The sequence below is a fragment of the Sarcophilus harrisii genome, chromosome 4, assembly GCF_902635505.1.
Source record: "Sarcophilus harrisii chromosome 4, mSarHar1.11, whole genome shotgun sequence".
NCBI lineage: Eukaryota > Metazoa > Chordata > Mammalia > Dasyuromorphia > Dasyuridae > Sarcophilus > Sarcophilus harrisii.
The window spans coordinates 227921072-227941120 of NC_045429.1; the positions used below are offsets into that span (position 1 = coordinate 227921072).

General features: G+C 35.7%; 1 protein-coding gene across 1 annotated transcript in view; it reads right to left on the reverse strand.

Annotated features, from left to right (window-relative positions):
• BCKDHB (branched chain keto acid dehydrogenase E1 subunit beta) overlaps positions 1 to 18351 on the reverse strand; it is a 252004-nt gene extending 233653 nt beyond the window's left edge. Inside the window, exons 1-2 of the mRNA XM_012549184.3 lie at positions 18153 to 18351; positions 3736 to 3813 (exon numbers count right to left, since the gene is read on the reverse strand). Coding sequence (XP_012404638.1) covers positions 3736 to 3799 — 64 coding nt within the window. The 5' untranslated portion in view covers positions 3800 to 3813; positions 18153 to 18351. The remainder of the gene's footprint in view (positions 1 to 3735; positions 3814 to 18152) is intronic.
• Between the last annotated feature and the right edge of the window lie 1698 nt (positions 18352 to 20049).

Below are 20049 nucleotides of genomic sequence, written 5' to 3' on the forward strand. Positions count from 1 at the left end.
TATTATGTAATGCAAAAAATGGATAACTTTGATTATATTAAGCTAAAAAGTTTTTATACAAACAAAACCAATATAGACAAGATTAGAAGAGAAGCAATAAATTGAGGAAAAATTTTTACATCCAGGAGTTCTGATAAAGGCCTCATTTATAAAATAGAGAACTGACTCAATTTATAAGCATACAAGCCATTCTCCAATTGATAAATAGTTAAAGAATATGAACAGACAATTTTCAAATGAAGAAATTAAACCCATTTCTAGTCATATGAAAAAATGCTCTAAATCACTATTGAGCAGAGAAATGCAAATTAAGACAACTCTGAGGAACCATAAGACACTTCTCAGATCAACTAAGATGACAGGAAATGATAATGATGTATGTTGGAGGGGATGTGAGAAAACTGGAAGACTAATATACATTGTTGGTGCAGTTGTGAACAGATCCAACTATTCTGTAGAGCAATATGGAACTATGCCCAAAGGGCTATCAAAATGTGTACATACCCTTTGATCCAGCAGTGTCTCTACTGGGTCTGTATCCCAAAAAAGTGATACATAAAGTGTATCATAAAGGAGGGAAAGGAACCACATGTGAAAAAATGCCTGTATTTGATATGGCGAGGAATTGGAAACTGAGTGGATGTCCATTAGTTAGAGAATGGCTGAATAAGTTATGATTTATGAATGTTATGGAATATTATTTTTCTATAAGAAATGATCAGTAGGTTGATTTCAGAAAGGCCCGGAGAGACTTAACATGAACTGATGATAAGTGAAGTGAGTAGAACCCACTGTACACAAAAATAACAAGATTATGTGTTGATCAGTTCTGATGGATGTGGCTGTTATTCAACAGTGAGGTGATTCAGGCTAATTCTAATATATTTCTGATAGAGAGAGCCATCTGCATCCAGAGAGAGGACTGTAGTGACTGAGTGTGGATGACAATACAATATTTTCACTTTTTTGTTATTATCTGCTGCTTTTTGTTTTCTTTCTCATTTTTTTCCGTTTTGATCTGATTTTTCTTGTGCAAGTATGATAAATGTAGAAATATATATATACAAAAATTGCACATATTTAACATATATTGGATTACTTGTGGTCTAGGGGATGAGGTGGGGAAAGGAAAGGAGAAAAAAATTGGAACACAAGGTTTTGTAAGGCTGAATGTTGAAAACTATCTCTGCATATAGTTTGAAAATAGAGCTTTATTTTTTAAAAAGTTTTGATTACACAGACACAAAAATAGAACATTAATTCACCATGCCTTTTCTCCTTTCAATATTTAAGATCAAAATTGTTGTGATACAGGAGCCACCTGCCAGTGGCTGCTGGAGGTCTTGGTTATTATTTTATTTAGTAGCTGAGATTTATATACTCATCTTAAAGTTTGCAAAGTATTTTATATATATTCTTGCATTCACAATTTAGTTTGATCAGGCACCAAAGGGTAGTGATAGTTTAAGTCTTGTCATTTTCTCCCCAAGTACTACTGATGCTAATTTAGAACTTTCTGGCTCTTTGTTTTAAGGATTTTTTTTTTAAAGAAAGAAGGAAGAGCTTGCCAATAATAAGAAATTTCCTATCCTCCCAAAGAAACTATTTTTATGACAACTCTTAATAGAAAAGTATAACTATTCCAAGTGGCAAGCCATACTTTGATGGGCCCATGAAAGAAAACTGATGATATATACAGAGACAAAGATAAAGTAAAAATATATTTAACCTCTAATTATAAAATATGTTGAATATATTAAAGTATAAACAATATAAACATGATATCATGACAGCAAAATGTCTTCTAGAGTTAGAGCAAAGATAGTCCTATATTCAAATGATACACACCTGTTGTATTAACTTAGGCAAATAAAAGATCTCTTGGAGCCTCAGTGTTTGAATACAAACAGAGTTATCAAATTTTCTCTATAGGATTGTTATGAAACATTTTTAAAGTAAAATTTGATCTCTAGTGAAATAGGGGCATAATCACAATTCCCCCCTCAATTTCTTCCCCCCACCAGTGAATTATTTTTTGTTTTCTTTTTTTAGAAGCAATTGGGGGTTTAGAATTTGTTCAAGACCACACAACTACTAAGTGAGTAAAAGGCTGGATTTGAATTCATTCCCTCCTGGCTCTAGAGCCAGTCCTCTCTATCCATTGCACCACCTACCTATCCCTCCCAAATACATTAGTAAAAAATTAATTCAAAATTTCTAGCCAAGGAATGATAGGCATTTGAAGACAGAAAATTTATTTTCCATAACCAAATGGCATCTATATTTTAGAACATAAGTGCCATTAGTGAATAAATGATCATTTATTCTCCAACTTTTCAGGCTAGAAAATTTCCAGAGTTTAAATCTAGCTCAGTAACATTTCTTTCTATTTAAGAATATGTTTTCAAAAAAAAATTACCCTTATTTAAGATTCAAATTTGAGGAAGAGAAAACTACAGAAATCTATTTTTATTATTTAGAATGTCAAGTAGTCAAGTAGTTCCAAGTCTCCCTGGAAGCACCAGAAGCAGAAGAATCTCTTTTTAAAAAAAAATTTTTTTAAAGCTTCTTTTAAAAACATTTTTCTAAAATGAATGGGTCTTACAATTTTTTCCAAGCCTGAAGTACTGCCATTCGCAGGCTTGTCCTCACTGTTCATCTGTGTGAAAGCTTTGGCTTCTTCCCTTTCCAACGAGGGCTGATTTGCCCCCGCTTAGATAGTATGATAGTTCCCTGTTCCCAGTAACTCACCATGTTAATGCAAAGCAGTCTAGATATGCAATTGATTTTAGTCCTAACACATCTCAAAATTCCCAAATTGAAGCAATTAAATGGCTTTCCCAACCCATAAAATTAATTACAAATATGTGCCAACATGCCCAGAAACAACTTCCCAACCACCTGTATAGGTGTATAGGGAGGCCATGAATTTGAATGGGGAAAATATACTTCAATATTTCTTGTTTCCTTTGTAATCTTACCTATTTAACTGTATGCATTTAAACAAATTGTTTTGGCTTTACCAGACTGCCAAAGGGGTCCATAACAATAAAAGATCTTTTTTAAAAATCCTACCAAAGAGAAATCTGCTGCTGGTACTGCCAAGTATAGAAAGTAGATTCCTCCTTTCTTGGAAAGTAACTGCCAGCATCCTTTGCACCCATATCCTTACAATGGAGTTCTTATTGCAAATCTAAACAATTTCTCTATCTCTCTCCAAATACCAAAACTAAAGTAGAATAGGGCTTCTGTCTTGAAGGGAATTGCATTTTGTACCCTAGCACTTTGTTCTAGGCCTCAGTTTCTTCATCTGTAAAATGAGAAAATTGACCAGAATGATTCTTAAAATTTATTTCCGGCTTTGAATTTTATAATTTTAGGATTAAATTATTACTTGAGTCATACTGTAGGTTTTTTCTGTATGGTCACAGGAACAAAATTATATTTAGGACATTATTAAATCAGAAAGATAAAATGAAAGTTTAAAGTTGAAGATATTAAGAAAGCAAAATTTAACCTAATATTGTCCAATAAATATAAAACTCAATTAATAGTAAGTTTAACAAAAACATTAATATCACTATTTGTCTTTTTTGTTTTGTAGCATTTGGTCATCATCAAGACCAAATATCAAAAAGTCGACAATATCAACCACTATTCTGATTAAAAATTCTAAGTCTTTAATTATTCTATAGTTTTTTAATGTAATGTTCACACAGACACAATCAGTTTTACCTGCAGTAGGATCTTTGGCCAATGAATTATCCAAGGCACTTGTTATAGACTGGAAAAGATTCATTTTCTGTGTTTGTCCTGTGAGGTTAAAAAATATAATTTTAGACACATTAAAATACATAAAAATAAACTATGTATTAGCTAAGCACAAAATTACCTTCAGAGTAGAAAATAATCTGCAAAATAAAGATAATCTCAAGATAAAGAATATCAAATCCTTAATTCAATCCAACAAAAATTAATTGGGAGTATCTAGACATCTACAAACTTGTTGGAGAAATGAGACACACATGAAACAGTTAGATAATATGACAGGTCAATAAGAAGGCATCTATGGGACTCAGTAGTTAGAAGGCTGGGCCTGGAGTAAGGAAGACATAAATTCAAATTAGGCTTCAAATGCTCACTAGCTATGTAAAGCTGGTCAAGTCACATAGTTTGTTTTTGCCTTAATCCCTTGGAAAAGAAAATAACAAACCACTCCAGTATCTTTATTCAAAAAAAGAAAACATACAGGGTCATGAAGAAAAGTTAGACATGATTAAACAAATGAACACAACAACATAAGTCAATATAAATAATTCAAGTTGATTTATTAAGTGGGACAATGTGGGAAGTAAAGAAGACACCTTCAGGCATCCCAAAAAGTCTTTATGAAGAGAGAAGATTCAAGTTATCTTGAAAAATATAAAGATATATGAAATGCAATCATTGAAAAATATTCGATTGTTTAAAATCACTAGATGATTACAATAAAAGGAAAAGTAAGAGCAGAGTAATAGAAATATGGATTTAGCCCTGGGAAATATTATGGAAACTACATCCACTAAAATGAAATTAAGAACTATGGAGACAGTATGGAGAAACAACCTTGCAGAATACACAGAGTTCTTTACTGGGTGGCATGAAACCTAGGTTTTATCACTGACTGAGCCACTGAATCAGCTGTATAACCTTGAACAAGCTATTTAACCTCTCAGTATTTCAGTTTTTTCATGTGCCAAATAAGGAATCTGGATCTGATGATCCCCAAGGTGACTTTCAGCTCAAAAATTCACCAGCATTTACATCTAGACTCTGCTTCTATCTGGGATCTCTCATATTGCCTAGTACAGTTTGTTTCTCCCGGCCTGGCTACTACACCTCTGATTGGCTTCCTGCCCAGTTAAGATTTCTGAGTATTGATTCTAAACGACCTTTTCTCCAGTTTGTCCTTTTCTCCAGTTTGTCCTGATGCCTTAGAGCACAACCCTGCCTTAGTAACTAGATCTCAACATAACTACAAGTCCCCTTTCTAACCTACTCCTTTCTCCTACAATGCCCAGACAGGATCTTTAACCTAAAAGCAGCCCTTTTTTGCTTGACATCTTGGCATGCTTCATTTTCCTAACCCTTCAAATAATTACTTTATATTAAAATTGTCATATACTTAACTGAAGTTCCTAGCACTTTTAGGAACTAGGGTTACAAAGAAAACACCAAAGTCTCTGAGGTCAAAAACATTTTAGTGGCAGATAAAACTTGAGCACAGATAAGCACCTACAGAGAAATTTTAGGAGAGATCTTATTATGTGAAGGGATTAAAAAAAGACTTCACCAATCAATAACCAAGTATTTACTGATTGAGTGGAAAAGTCCTCCCTAACACTCCCAGCTTAGTGTTTTCTCCCTCCATCAAGACAGAACTGAGACTTGAAAGACGCTAAGAACACTATTTAAGAAGCAGAGGTAGAGAGTACATATAGTACTACTTGTACCATAGAATGACAGTGGCAGATGGTGTGAAAATTTTAAGGGAAAATTTAACCTTCCAGTTTGACTGAAACATGGAAAATCTATAGGAACGAATGTTTCAGAGGCAGACTAGAACCAGATTATGGAAGGTCTTAAATGTCAGGCTACAGAGTTTGTATTTCATCCTAGAGACAATAAAGAACCACTGAATAATTTTAGCAGGTGTGTAACATAAAAAGAATCCTAAAGGAAAATTATTTTGACTGCCACATGGGGAATATATTAGATGAAAGACTGGAGGGTGGGAAATTAATTCAGAGGCAATTATAATACTCTCTCACCAAAAATGATGGAGTCTGAATATTTGAAGGATATATTAGTACAAAGAATGAAAAGAAATGAAAGTGAGATTTTGTGTAACTGATGAGAAGTAAGACCAAAGAGTCAAAAATGACTCTAAAGTTGAGAATTTGGATATTCCAAGCAAAATCAAGATAATGGAGCAGCAAAAAACAGTACAGCTTAATTCTTCCATCAAATCTCCTCTACAAAGCTCTAAAAAAAATGCACCAAACTGACTTCTGATAAGAAAACCCAAGAAAAAGTCACAGTGAGTCATTTTTTCCAGCACAGAGTAGCTTAGGGACATTGACAGAGAAATCTACTGACTGGCAAAGTGGGAGCTGGCCTAATGTATACAAAATAATTCATCCCCAAGGATTCAAAGAGTATTAAGATTAGACATCAGGACAAAAAGCACAAGAGCAAGAAAAGATTCCAGGGGTTCTCTGAACTGGTGCAGGTACCATTTGAAAGCTCTCTCAACTACTATCAAATTCTGGGTCACAGATCCAGGGCCAAATGAGGAGAGGATTTATTTGCATCTAAGGTTGGTAGAGATGAGTAGTTTCAGTCAACAAAGATCTGAGCAAAGAACAAGTTGAGAAGCAAAGAATAGCTATGAGATTCTGATTACAGGAACAGAACAGGAACTCGGTTCTGGCCTCCAGTCCTAATTGAAGCATGCAGTGGAATAAGTTAAAGTTAATCTAGATGTAGGAGTCCTAAGTCAAAGAAGAGTATACAGTTCAGTAGGTTTGAATCCACAAAGTCCAATAGGCTAGCTGATGAATCCAGTCACATTGTATTGAAAATCTCAACCAAAGACAAACCAACACACCCAGAACTGAATTAGGAATGTATAGGACTCAGACCAGGAGAGCAGTGAACAGTCATGGAGCAATGAGGAGACAGAGAAAACAGAAGAGCAGTGAGCAATCTTTGCCTTGGATCATATCACTCTGAAAGCACTGAAAGCTTTCAGGCCCTCATCTGAGCTGTCAAAGTGATAGAAGAATGTAAGAGAACAGAAGCTCATTTCAGACATTCCCCACAGAAGTACACAGAGCCCAATCCTACAATAAAGTCTAAAGTCCTAACATAAGTAGGCTGGAAGAATAAGCAAACAAAATAAGTATTATAACATAAAGGGCTATTATGATGATAAGAAAGCTCAAAAAACAAAAAACTCAAAAATATTTACAAGCAAATTTCAAAGAAAAATGCAATTTACAAACAAATCCAACCAGAATTCCTAGAAAAGTTACAGCAAGCATTAATAAAAAGAGAATTTAGATAACTTTGATGATAGTGGTACTAAGTTACTTTAACTATTATAATGAAAATTAACATCCAGAAGCTGGAACAAATGGCTTCAAAAGTCTTTTCCAACTATAAATATATACTCACAAGAAAAAGAAGTAGAAAGTCAATAGATTGTGAAGAGATAAGGAAATTTAAAAACTTTTTTAATATGGAATCAATGGATTTGTGAATGATGGCAACATCAAGGGCTTGAATAACTTTGTGTGTGGCTGAAGTAGGGTGAAAGAGTAGGTTATAGGAAATGAATAAGTGGAAGAACTAAGAGGTTAGGAAGTTTGACGACTCTGATGAAGTACCATAGTGTGAGTTTAGGAATTGAAAAGCAAAGAAAGATTTTGAGTGAGGTTCAGGAAAGGGGAGTATACTATTATCTTCAGACAACAGCTAATAGTATTTTGATAGGGTTATGGATGCAGATTATATGAACCTCAAAGGAGAAAAGGTTACCAAGTAATAGTGGTAGGGGAAGAACATGGAAGTGTCAATAGAGAGCAACTACTCATCCTCAACTAGGAAGTTAAAGGGAAATGAGTGAAAATACAGTCAGTACTGGAAAAGGTATCCAGGGAGATTGTGTTATCAAAAGGAAGTCAGGACCCTATGAACAACTGAATGTTAGGAGTGATAAAGGAAAACATTTAAGAAAATAAGTTCTTTGCCTTTGAAACAGACACTCCAGAGGACATAGTGAAAGAGTGGGTAGCATTTAATTAGGACTTCAGGGGTAGGGGGATGGAGAGAAGAATAAGGAGGATAAAAAAGAAATTGGTTGTTAGAGATAGGGAATGGGGGTTGGGGGATAATTTACAAGGATTCAGAATCACCTTATGAGAAATTTATGACCAAGTAAGAGTTTGTTAATCATTAAGTGAAAGATTTAAAGAGATTTTTCAAAGTTAATGGTATTATGACCCCTGGGTAGAATTATTTAAGAGCTTTGGGAAAGTCAGTTGAGGGGGCAGGAAACCAGGTTGTAAATTAGATGGAATGGCATCCTCCTCACACCTCAACAACAAGAAACTGGTAAGAGGAAATGATGCTTCTCCTATTCCCAAACAGGCTAAAGACTATGCAGGAGATGCCAGGGTACAATGGTAATGCACCCACCTCCCTACTTTATACTCCAATGAGAGGCTAGAGATCAAGTAAGATTCACAAGGAGATCAGTCACAACATACAGGACAAGATAAAAAATTCCCACTTCCTTTCCTTCAAATAGCTAGAGATTAGGCCCAAAAACATTGGGAATAGCATTCCTTTTCCTCCATAAGAACCTCACTAACATGTGAACAGAAGAATTTCTAGTGAGACAATAATACACACTTCTAAAGGATATAGAATATTTAGCTAAAATACATGTGGAACAAATCTGAGAGTTTGAAAAATAAGGAATTCTGTAGTTAATAAGGGTGCTTGATGTATTGGAGGTCATCTATCATGTGAGAATAAATTGGCTAGATCATGTAGCAAGGCTGGTAGATTGGAGCCCAAAGGATTAAAAGAAGCCAATTGATTAAGAGGGCAAAATTCAATAGGAGAAACTAGTGGCAGAACTATTTGCACAAAGATGGAAAAAGCCAGCCTAAAGTTATTCTGAGGATCCACATGAGACAAAAGAGGGTATGTCAATACTCTTAAGAACTTGTGATTTCTCGGATTTGGCTAAGTTATCACAGAGTTGCATACAGGTCAAGGAAGTGAAATGACTTGTCCAACATTGCATAGGTAGTTAAGTTTTTCTAGTATTCAAATTTAGCATTCTATCCACTGACACATGACCTTTCTCAGGAATATAATAAATAAAATCATCTTTCTTTATTATTAACCACCAGTTGTTTCTAGACAAAAAGAAATGGCTATGCTAATAACTGAGGAATACAATGTTCTGAGCAATTTTCTCCTGGTTTACAACTAAATTCTTACAGTAAAATTGATTGTATTATTAATAGCACAATAAAGTTGGCAAAGGAGCTAAAAAACAGGGTAAAAAGGATGTGGATGTGGCTCCAAAGCACATAAATGCGGCAGGTATTATCATTCAGATAATAAGTGGAATTAGCTACAATATATAGAATAGAATATATGATAAACAATGGAGAGGTTCAGTTCTTCAGAGAGGTCCTAATTCTATTTTCAAAGCCTCTAAGTAAGGAAAATATGAATGGAATCTGAACTTTGATATCAAGAGAATGGGAAATTCATTAAAAAGAAACTCACTCAATGTTGATTAGCACTTGTTTTCCAATTTATAGCCTTAAGAGAGCTGCTTGCAGGGTACTTAGAAATTCAGTGACTGGCCCAGGGTCACCCAACCATCTATGTCAAAGGAGGGTCTTGAAACCAATTTTTTCTTACTCCAAAGTGAATACTTTATCTCCTGCACTACACTGGATTATACTTCTAAAACAAGGAATATCTAAGGAGCAGTCCAATGGTACTCTGCTCTGCTTAGAACACATTTGGAGTTTTGGATATTATTTGGGGCAAGACAATTTAGGAAGGATACTTATGAGTTGGAAGGCATGTAGAGGAAAGCAATGACAATAGAAAGAGGCTAGAGATAATAAAGATTATTATAATCACTAATCTACAGAATGCTTTAAGGTTTTCAAGGTATTTTTCATGTATTCATTAATTCATTTGATAAAAGAACCCTTTGAGGTAGCTACTAAATGTATCACAGTATTAGGGGAAAGTATAGTATGTTAAGAAACTCTCATGTTTTAAACCTCCATTTTGTAAGTAAGTAGTTACTGTGTAAATTGTTCTACAATAACTGTAAACAGTCTGGCAATCATATGTGGTTCCAAAATATATAAAAAATATTAATGATCTGTCTCCCAAATCTATTAAACAACTACTAATCACCTATAGTGCCCAAAACCTTAAGACACAATTTAAAAACAATGAGAATGATTACCTAAGCTTATGATGAAATCAAAGTTAAAATCAATCACCAATTAGAACTTAGATATAATTTGTAATACTCTTGGCCAGAATAGTCTGGGTTCTGTTCCTCTCCCCTGTTCTGTGTTTGAATTCTGTGTTTGCAGCCCTAATTGACAGAGGCTTGCCAGAGGGCCACACACTTGAAAGAATGACACATGGTCACTGCATGAGCAAAAAAAGGAATTATCTTGTGAAAAAATTGGGTTTCTTGTTTATAGGAGACTTTGTCTACATTATTGATCAAATAATAGCAAGTTCAAGATTAATAAAGTTTGATTGAATGCACTTATAAGTGTAAATGTTACTAGAATGAAGTCAACCCTAATAAACAAATACCATTAAATAGGTTTTAACAAGTTTAACTGTGCAAAGAGCTGTGAAGTAAATTGCCTAAGGTCACATACCTAGGATAAGTCTAAATCAACATGCTAATCAAGTCCTCCTGATTCCAAAGCCAGGATTCTATCCACTGTACCACTCAACTCCCCTATGTCAAGTTGTGAAAGCATAATAAAAGCTTTTTTTTTTCAATTTACCAGAAAATATTAATAAATAGTTCTTTAGTCTAAGGTCCTTTTCAGACTCTTCGCTTTAGGAAAGGATAAAAAACAAAATTCTAAGACTTCTAGAAAATGTAATAAGGGTGATAACCAAAAAATATCTCCTTCGAGTTGAGTTTATACCTCTTTCCCATCCAGAAGGAATTATCTTTAAATTGCTCACTGGGAAGTCTTTTTTCAGTTCTTGAAGGGAGTGATCAAAAAAGGAATTGAATAATCTAAGCAGAAGATTAAATGACTACTGTTCAATTTGATGGAGTAAAATGTTAACCCAAAATTATATTTTAACCATTTAACTTTTTTCTTGTTCAAGATTTCTATAAATCAGAGGTTCTTAATTTGAAGAAGAGATGGTCCCTTGGAGCACCATGATAAATTTCAAGAGGTTTATGAACTATTTCTCCTCAGTGGAATAGAGCATGAAAGAAAGAAGAAATAGATTTCTGTTTATTTTTTAAAAACAAAAATATTGAGAAAGCAGGTACAGATGCTACAGATACAGAATGTGCATGAACTCTGGATGAAGTCACTGTTGTTAGTCTGGCTTAACTGTTTTACTAGGTTACAAGAGAGCTTTAACATTAAGAGGAAAGGGATAATTAGAAATATTTGTAATGTAAAAACAAACAAGACATTAAAACTGAAAACTTAAGGGGAAAAAGTGAGATCAGGCACAAAAATAGAGAACAAAGGAACAACTTAATTCCCTGGGAAAATGTTAAGCATCCATACATATTTAAGAGATACAAATACAAACTGAAACTAAGACACCAAATGCTACTGAATTGGAGACATACAGGAGGACCAGAAGGAGGCCTGAATACTCATGTGGCATCCCCAAAAAGAAGTCAGACAGAAACACAAAAAGAAATTGAGCCTTGACAAGAGAAACTAGGAAAGCATTTGATGTCCAGTTCACTTGGTAATAGAGGACTTTCTGCACAATCCCCAAAGAAGAAAAAAGGGAGAATAGAACAGAAAGAAATCATGATGTTAAAGAGTAGCTAGAATCAAATTCTTCACTAGTATTGTAAAACACATTACTCTAGTTCCTTAAGAATGGAGATCTTGGAGGAGAATTCACCAGAAACGAAGAGTACTTAATTATTGAGCAACCCCAAAAATTGGAATCTTTACAAACTGTTAAGCCATTGGAGTTGATAGAGACAATAATTATCTAATTTGGCATGGTTCAATATGATTGATTTGATCTTAGAAAGAGTATTTTGGGCCAGAACTTGAAACAAGGTACTAAGTACAACTGATGGAAACAATGCTTGTGTTCACACCTTTAGAGAGCTCATAAGTATCTAAGTACTCAATGGAGTTCACACGTTTGGGAAATTTCAGGCTTAGTATGAGATGTCCAACTTCACATCTCCCTTAGGACCAGAGAGCATTCTGGGAGATAACCCAGAATCCCTCTCTCTCCAGAAGGCGGAGTTAACCTTTGGGAGATCACATATATACAGGAAGCTCTTAGAGCTGGAGAGTTTTTTCTTAGGAGCATTCCCAGGAGTCAGAGAGGAGCACTCTGCAAGAAAGCCTACAAGCCCTATCTTCGAGGAAAGAGAGATTCATCAATCTTCTACCTTGGTGCTGGCTGGAGTCAGAAGGACAAACCTTTGATTTGGAGACATTCAGCGGGAGCTCTTGGAACCAAGCAGAGAGATAGGCTAACCGGGCTATACTAAAGGACACAATAAAAGATCTGAACTCTTTTATCACCTGGCTGTGTTTTGGAAAAAGAAACGCCAACACCCAAAGTCTTTCCCAAATGGGGAAAGGGCATCTACAACCCAGAGTAACACCATAAATCACAGCAACCTGATGAGTCCCTGCAGAAGTAAGAACCAACAGAAGGTAGAATGTTTTAATGGATTCTAAGTTGGATTATAAGTTTTTTTTATATTTACATAATGGATTAAATAAATTTTTTCCATATTACTTAGCCTAAGTGCTTGCATGGAATGAAGAGTTTTTTCAGAAGAGTTCTTTCAGTTCATTACTAGCCAAATTCTAATGTTCTTAAGGAACTTAAGAAAGACCCTTAGTTTGGCACAAGCCAAAAGTTGTGAGAAAAAACACCCTAATACAGAAGATACAAAATAGCCCAATTGACATAAATATTTCATTAGGGAGTTCTTTCAAAGTTGATTTTTTAAAAACATGATCACAATTCCATTATTATTAAGGAACAACATTACCCTTCTCACCTAGTATTTCCTACAAGAAGCAACTCTTTTCTGTGAAGGAAAAAAAAAAAAAATCAGTGTCAAAAAAGGATTTTTCAGTAGAATTAGCTTGAAGCATTATCAATAGTTTCTGTTAGATAAGACTAAAAAGAATGAAACTGTTTCTGCCAAATATGAAAAGAAAGAGTGGTTCTTGGGTTTATAAACAACTTTTTATGTTAAGCCATGTCCCTGAGAATTGCAGAATCTTATATAGTTTGGGGTTAACAATCTACTCCATCTACTGGAATAGTAATCATTGGATCTTTTGTTTTGTTAGATTTAACTTTAATTAACACTAGATTTAAATTCAGAAAAACTGAATTCAAATCCTAGCTCTACTACTTACTCCCTCTGTTACTGTAATTTATGTTGGCCTGTTTCCTCAACATTAAAACCAGAAAGTTAGACTAGATGATTTCTACTTTTACCTCTAATTTGAGCCTATAATCCTATTTGTCAAATATTCTCCTTTTTGTGACATTCCGTACCAGAGGATATTAAACCAAACTCTGTTTCTCCTTTTCTCAGACCCTTCTAAGTCTCATCTTCAATATCTCTTCCAACTGATAAATCCACTATGTTTACATTAGTCCTAAATGTAACTGATCAGTCAATAAGCATTTTAAGTCGTTCTTAAATTTCCCAAAGTGAATCAATTTTCTGAATAGAACTGACTGATATCTACAAGGCAACAATACTAAAAACGGCTTCACAGTTGATTGTTGTTAATAACTCAAGACTTTGTAACAAGGCAAAAAATTTTGAAGGCTATATTATTATGGGCCAGAACTCTGTACTGAAAACAAGGATTCTTACAAAGTGTTAAGTCAGTGGAATTGATAATGGTTATCTAGTTTACCATGGTGATTAATAGTTCTCTAAGTTCAGTATGACTGATTTAATCTTACAACAAATAATGGTTTCCTAGTGATATAATTATTGGTTTATACTCAGTGTAGAGTACATAAGCTGGGACTCAGAGCCAGAGATAGACTCAGAAGGGCCAGACACAGACTTGGAAGGGATCCAGAGACACATTCATTCCATCATCCACCTTTGTGGTGGCTGGAGGCTGAAGCATAAGCCTTCAGTCTAAGAGAGATTCATTCCATCTTCATGGGCCTCATGGTGGCTGTCCTGGCCTCCTGCTCCCCCCCACTGAGAGCAAGGCCTGTCTGAAAGACTCTCAAGAAAGCTAGCTGGGCAAGGAAACTAGACTATGAAGGAGATAATAAAGGATTTGGACGTTTTAACACCTGGCTATTCTTGTGGTGATTACTCAACTGAAAGGAAGGCTGCTCTAAGACTTCCAGAAAAATAAATAAAAACATTACACTATATGTGAAAGGAGAGCAGAGCAAAGAATTCACTACGGTAAATTCAACCCCAAATCTATGATCCTATGAACAAACATACAAAGCTCTAAGGAGTAGAGGTAGATGGGGTAGAGAAGAAATGAGATTTGAATAAAATATAGTTCTTGTCCTCAGACAGAGCATAATACCTAAGCAAAGATAAAAGTCAGGTCATAGTCTTGATATATAAGCTTTTATTAAACATTTACTATGTGCCAAGTATTGTGCCAAGCATTGTACCAAGTGCTGGGGATAACAAAGACAGACAAAAACAATTCCTGCTCTCCAGAAGTTCATATTGTAATGGAAGACAATATGCAAACAATTATGTACATGTAGAATATTTACAGAATAAATTGGAGGAAATCTCAAAGAGAAGGTAAGCTACATACCTGAGTGTGGGGGGAAAACTAAGGCCTTTGACAGAATGATCATCTAGGATCACAGATTTACCTGCCAAGCTTTATTCCTTGAAGCTTCTTATTTGGACCTAGAACTCCCAACCCAAAGCCATGCAAATAGATAACAACTCTCTAAATCTAAACAGTCTCAACCACATGATTTTGCTTTTCTCCTATCTTGCATTGCAATGCCAAGCACACTAACCCTTCCTGGCTTTCCACCTATCACTTTGGAAATTCTAATCAAATCAAAATTACTACTGTTTCTGGAAAGAGAAGATTTTTCAATTATCCATGGTTCACTCACTACACCAATGGTTTTATCTTTCCCAGACCAACACTCTCCTTGAGAGAAAGGAACATCTTTCCTTGGTATTTGAATTGATATTTCCAGTACTTGAGACAGAGTACAAGGTTATTAATGTTTCATTCATTTATTCACACACCCAGGGCTGAAAGGAACCTCAGAGAGTCCAACCTCTTCAATATGAAAATAAATTGATCTTATCCAAAATAACTAAAAAAACCAAGAAGGCTCCCAGCACTTTGGATGATAGATTTGCAAGATCAATATGCAAGAAACCTACACAAGATGAAGTAGAGGGCTATATCAGCAAATGAAAGTAAAAGAGGTTCTTTGGTTATGCTTTCCACATCACAGGGGTTCAGCACTTCTGAAATCTAAAAAAAATTCCCAAAAAATAAATTTTCTTAAAAAGAAAATTTCTGTAAATATTTTGGCCCTTCCTTCCTACCTCAGAAGTTCTGAATTGTTTTCTTTTTCTTTTACATGGTGTTTACTTTCTTGTAAAATTTGAATTTCTAAACTGAGTTTCTAAACTTTTCCATGTAATCCACTGGCCTTTGCATGTTGTCTATGGCTTCTGCAAAAGTCTCTCAAAATTCCCATTTACAGTTATTTTTTATAAATATATAAAAACTATGATGGGAAAAACTGAGATGTGGAAAGGATAAATGTACTATATTGGAATAGGCTTCATGTATGGATTCAAAAACTGACTATATGAGGATCAAGTTAACTCAGTACAGAGTGGGGCTTAATGATAAATACATGATGACCCATGAAATAAAGAAAAGTATAAAATGACCTTTCAATCTTATGCAGTTCCCTTCTGCTCCTGGCAATATGATGACAGAGTGGTAGATGAAAAAGCATAAGATACAAAGAATCACAGTTTTTAAGCTACCTACAAACATTAATTTAACTACTGCTATTCTAAATGTGGCATCTTTGTCCAAAGACCATAAAAAGACATATATATTATAACAGAAATAAATCAGATCAGTATTGATAATTTCACTATTAAAGAAACCAGAACTTGAAACTAAATGGAAGCATGGTTCACAGAATAAAAAGTTGAGCAGAGTTGATTTTTTGTTATTTAAAGGCAACAAGAAACAATTTCATGATATACTAAGCCATGTAATACTGCAGAACTAATCATGTTCATTTGACAAAAAGATCACCATTAATATAATTGCAATTAATACAATGCAACTATGAGGAAAAGAGATTTTTATGAAGAATTTAAATAAATGATAAATCACTTATTAAGCACCTTTGTGTCAAGCTCTATGCTAAGTACTAGGGAAAAAATTTAAAAAGGAAAAAAAAGGTGAGAGGGTTCCTACTCTCAAGGAGCACACCCTCAACTGGAGAAGATAATTCATTTGCAAGTGGAGGGGCTCTTAGGTCCAAAAGCTACAATGGCAAGGCAAATTGCAAGGTCCAATGATGCATGAGCTATTCTAACAACCAAAAATATTTTGGTTTTGGTTTTAAATATATTTGGATTTTTAAGTGGAGAGAGAAGTATAGTATAAAGAACAATTAATTTGTAATCAGAGAACCTGGTATTCAAGTCCCATCTCTGCCTTCTAAAGATAATGCTTGTACTAGAATGAAATAACAATATATGAAAAGTACTTTGTAAAGAATACAGTCTTCTGTAAAAATGAGTCATTATTATTGTGAAAGTTTAGGTACTGAACATCAAATAAATCATGATGTTAAGAGAGACTCTTTTTCTAAACTAAGTTCCAATAAGCAAGCTATCTTCTGAGCTGGGCATAACAATAATCCTTTGCACTTACCCTCAGGCAAAATCACATAATTATTGTATTTGTTTGACCATTACCAGGTGTTCTCAAAGCTGGGTCAAACACCAACCAAATTCAGACATGTTCTGATCATGAAGCCCTGATATGAATCAAATTTGTCTCATTGTTGCTGTTACTCTTCATTGTCAGGGCTACAGCTTGATGCCTTGCCACTGAAATTAATATTGAGGTTTAGCTTCACTAAAGTAGGTCTCCCCCATGCAGGGGCAGGGCCCCCAGCACGTTTCTTTGCTTACAAGCCATTTCCCTCACTTTGAAATTAAACTTCTATTTGATTCCTGATTCTCTTGTCATTAGACTATTCTGTTCTGCCCACAGATTAGGGGTAAATTGGCACTGTTTTTCAGACCACTCAGCAATACTCAGATTTTTTTTTTCCATTGAAATTAAATCATTTGGTCAAATCTATCAATTCCAGCAAAGGCTTATTCTATAACTCTAGGGAAACCATTATATACTATACTTTCACTTTACCCTACTTATCAAAAGTTCCCTTGCTTTTAATTTATTAGTCTATAACTAGTTAGCAAAAATCCTATAGAAAGTTATAACAATACCAAGAGGCCTATTTTTTTCAAAAGCAAGGAGGCAGCATAAGAAAGAATTGTAAACTCCTAGGCTTTCAAGCTACTAAAGCTTCCCATTTTAACAAACCTGGTTGGTGTTACTGGCTCTTTCAAAGGGTTTGAAAACAGATAGGTGAAAATAACCTTGAGTCACAAATACCAAGAGCAGAATATCTGGAGTCAAAGGATTTTGTGATTAAATTCTGACTGTCTTGTAGGAAATGTAATCAGTGTTATCAGCAACTTTTTCTGAACTTTTATTCTCTTCTTTGACCTATAAAGTTAAAATATTACCTCTGTAGACATTATCTTAGAACTGAGTTTTAATTAGTCTTCCTAATTTTTGAATGATGTTTTGTGCCCCTATTATCTGGGTGATCTTGGCCAAAGTCTTTGCACTTTTATGGTGAAGATGAGTTTCCTCATCTGTAAAATGAGTTGGACTGGATAGCTGGGAACCTACGAAATAGGTAAGGGAGGAGGACAGGAAAAAAGGGAGGAGGACAGGAAAAAAGAGAGGAGCGATAGGGAGAGAGGCCGTGGAGAGAGAGAGGAGAGATTAGAGAGGAAGGGGAAAGAAAAGGGAGGCGGAGGGAAGAAGAGAGACAAACAGAGACAAGAAAGGAGGGAGATACCCCGAAAGAGAGGCAGAGAGACACGTAAAAAGACGGAAGAGAGAAAGGAGAAAGGGAGACGGGGAGGAGGGAGAGATAGGGCCAGAGGGCTGCCTCGCTGATAACAGAGAGGGCTGGAGGCAGCGGCCGCCCCCAGGAGCACCCGGCTCAGGACCCGGGGCTGGCCAGCTCACCATACTGCCTGTTCTCCGGGTCCGGATGAAAGGTGAAGTGAGCCACATGCCGCCTCTGGGCCCCGTCTCCCGCTGCCGAAGGTAGGAGGAAAAGCCGCCCGAGCCGAGCGCCTCCCAGCCGACAACGGAGCCTGGCTGCCTCCACGACCCCAGCCCGCACTCGCAACCACCGCGAGGTCGAAGCCACCGCCACCGCCGCCGCCGCCGCCGCCATCCTCCCGCACCAGCCGCTGCAGGCTGTCAGGAGATAAAGCAAAAAACACGCCGCCGGGATGGGGAGTAGGGAGGAGGTATCGAGGCAGCATCTCGATTGGCTAAACCTACGGAGCGGTCACGTGAGATGAACCAATCATAGCTCGGGATTCGGGGGCGGGGACGGGGCTTGGAAGGAAACGGGGCGTGTTTTTTCAGAGTGGGCATGCGCAGTAGGAAAAAGGCGGAAGAATGGGTCGGAGGCGGGGCCTGTAAGGTCATTGCTCTGAACTTGGCTCTAGAAGTCCCTGAGTTTGGCTTTGGTCCGGACTTGGCCTTAGCATTACTAGGATTTTTCTAGTACCATCTGGAACGCTTTTTTTTTTTTTTTTTTTTTTTTTTAAGGTAAGAAGACGGCTTTTTAATCTAAATGCTTTTATTCATCTTCTTACCCTCTTGTCTGTCTCTTGGTTCCTGCCACCTGTCGTCACTCAATTTAGAAATGAACTTTGTAAAAAGTAGCTGGGTTATTGATCTGGAGTTCTGGAAAACTCCTGAAGGGGGGGGGGGGCGGTGCCCGTTCCTCGAAATCTTGAGAATTCCACGCTGCCCCTTAATAAGTGCCTCAGTTCGTTTGATTTTTTTTTCTCCCTTTTTTTTTTTCTGGATTTAGGTTAGCCAAATAATAGATTCTCTTCTAGAAAATCTAGGAAACTGAGAGAGTTCATGTTTTAAAGGATTTAGCTCAATAGCTTTTCTTAAATGAGGTTGTGCAGTGTCCAAAAATTAAGCCAAAATGATAATATCCCTGGCCACGAGGGTTTTACCAATGAATGACAATCTGTTGTGAAACAGACTAATAATAATAATTAAAAAAAAAAAAAAAGAAGTGTTAGTACTAAATGAAAAAAAAAAAGGAAAGGAGGAAAAAGTAACTAAAATAATCCCTACTCGCCTTCCCTATAAGAATAGGATTAAAAAAAAAAAAATAGGAAGAGGAAGGAAAAACTGCAGAGATACTAAGACACTTTTCTGTACTGAGGAAGATTAAAAGATGACAAAAGAAAAATCAAAATATAGACTCTTCTGGTTCCTGCTTTTTAAAAACTTATGCAATTTTTTCCTCAATTGTATTTTTAATTGTGCTTAGTTGTGCTGTTTACCTTTTTGTGCCCATAGATTGCTTTTAATTTTGCTCCATAGAATCAAGCAGATCAAGTCTAATTCTTCTCACAAATAATAGTCTTCATATAGGTCAAGATCTCTACAACATCCGGGGTCATCTCCAGTATCTTGATCTATATCTTGTCACTGGACCCAGATGGCTCTGGAGGAGAAAGTGAGGCTGGTAACTAACTGTACTCCACTTAAATCCAAATCATTTGTATGTCAATGGCATATCCTCCCTGAAATAATAATGATTCTCTTCTAGAACTAAAGACAAAAAATGACACCAGCAATCTTTCATATATTTTCTCTTAAATCTGCTTTTATCCTGGCTAAGCAAACCCATTTCATTCTGACATTAGGTGTGCTCTCAAGGCATTTCAACATCTTGTCTGAATCCTCTAAGACAAAGACATCAAAATCTCAGCCAGCTAGGTTCAAGCTTCTCATTTAAGTGATAATTAAAATGTAATTGGGACAACTTTAACAAAATAAATAGAAAAGTACAATACAAAATAAATAATGTTAATGTATGTTA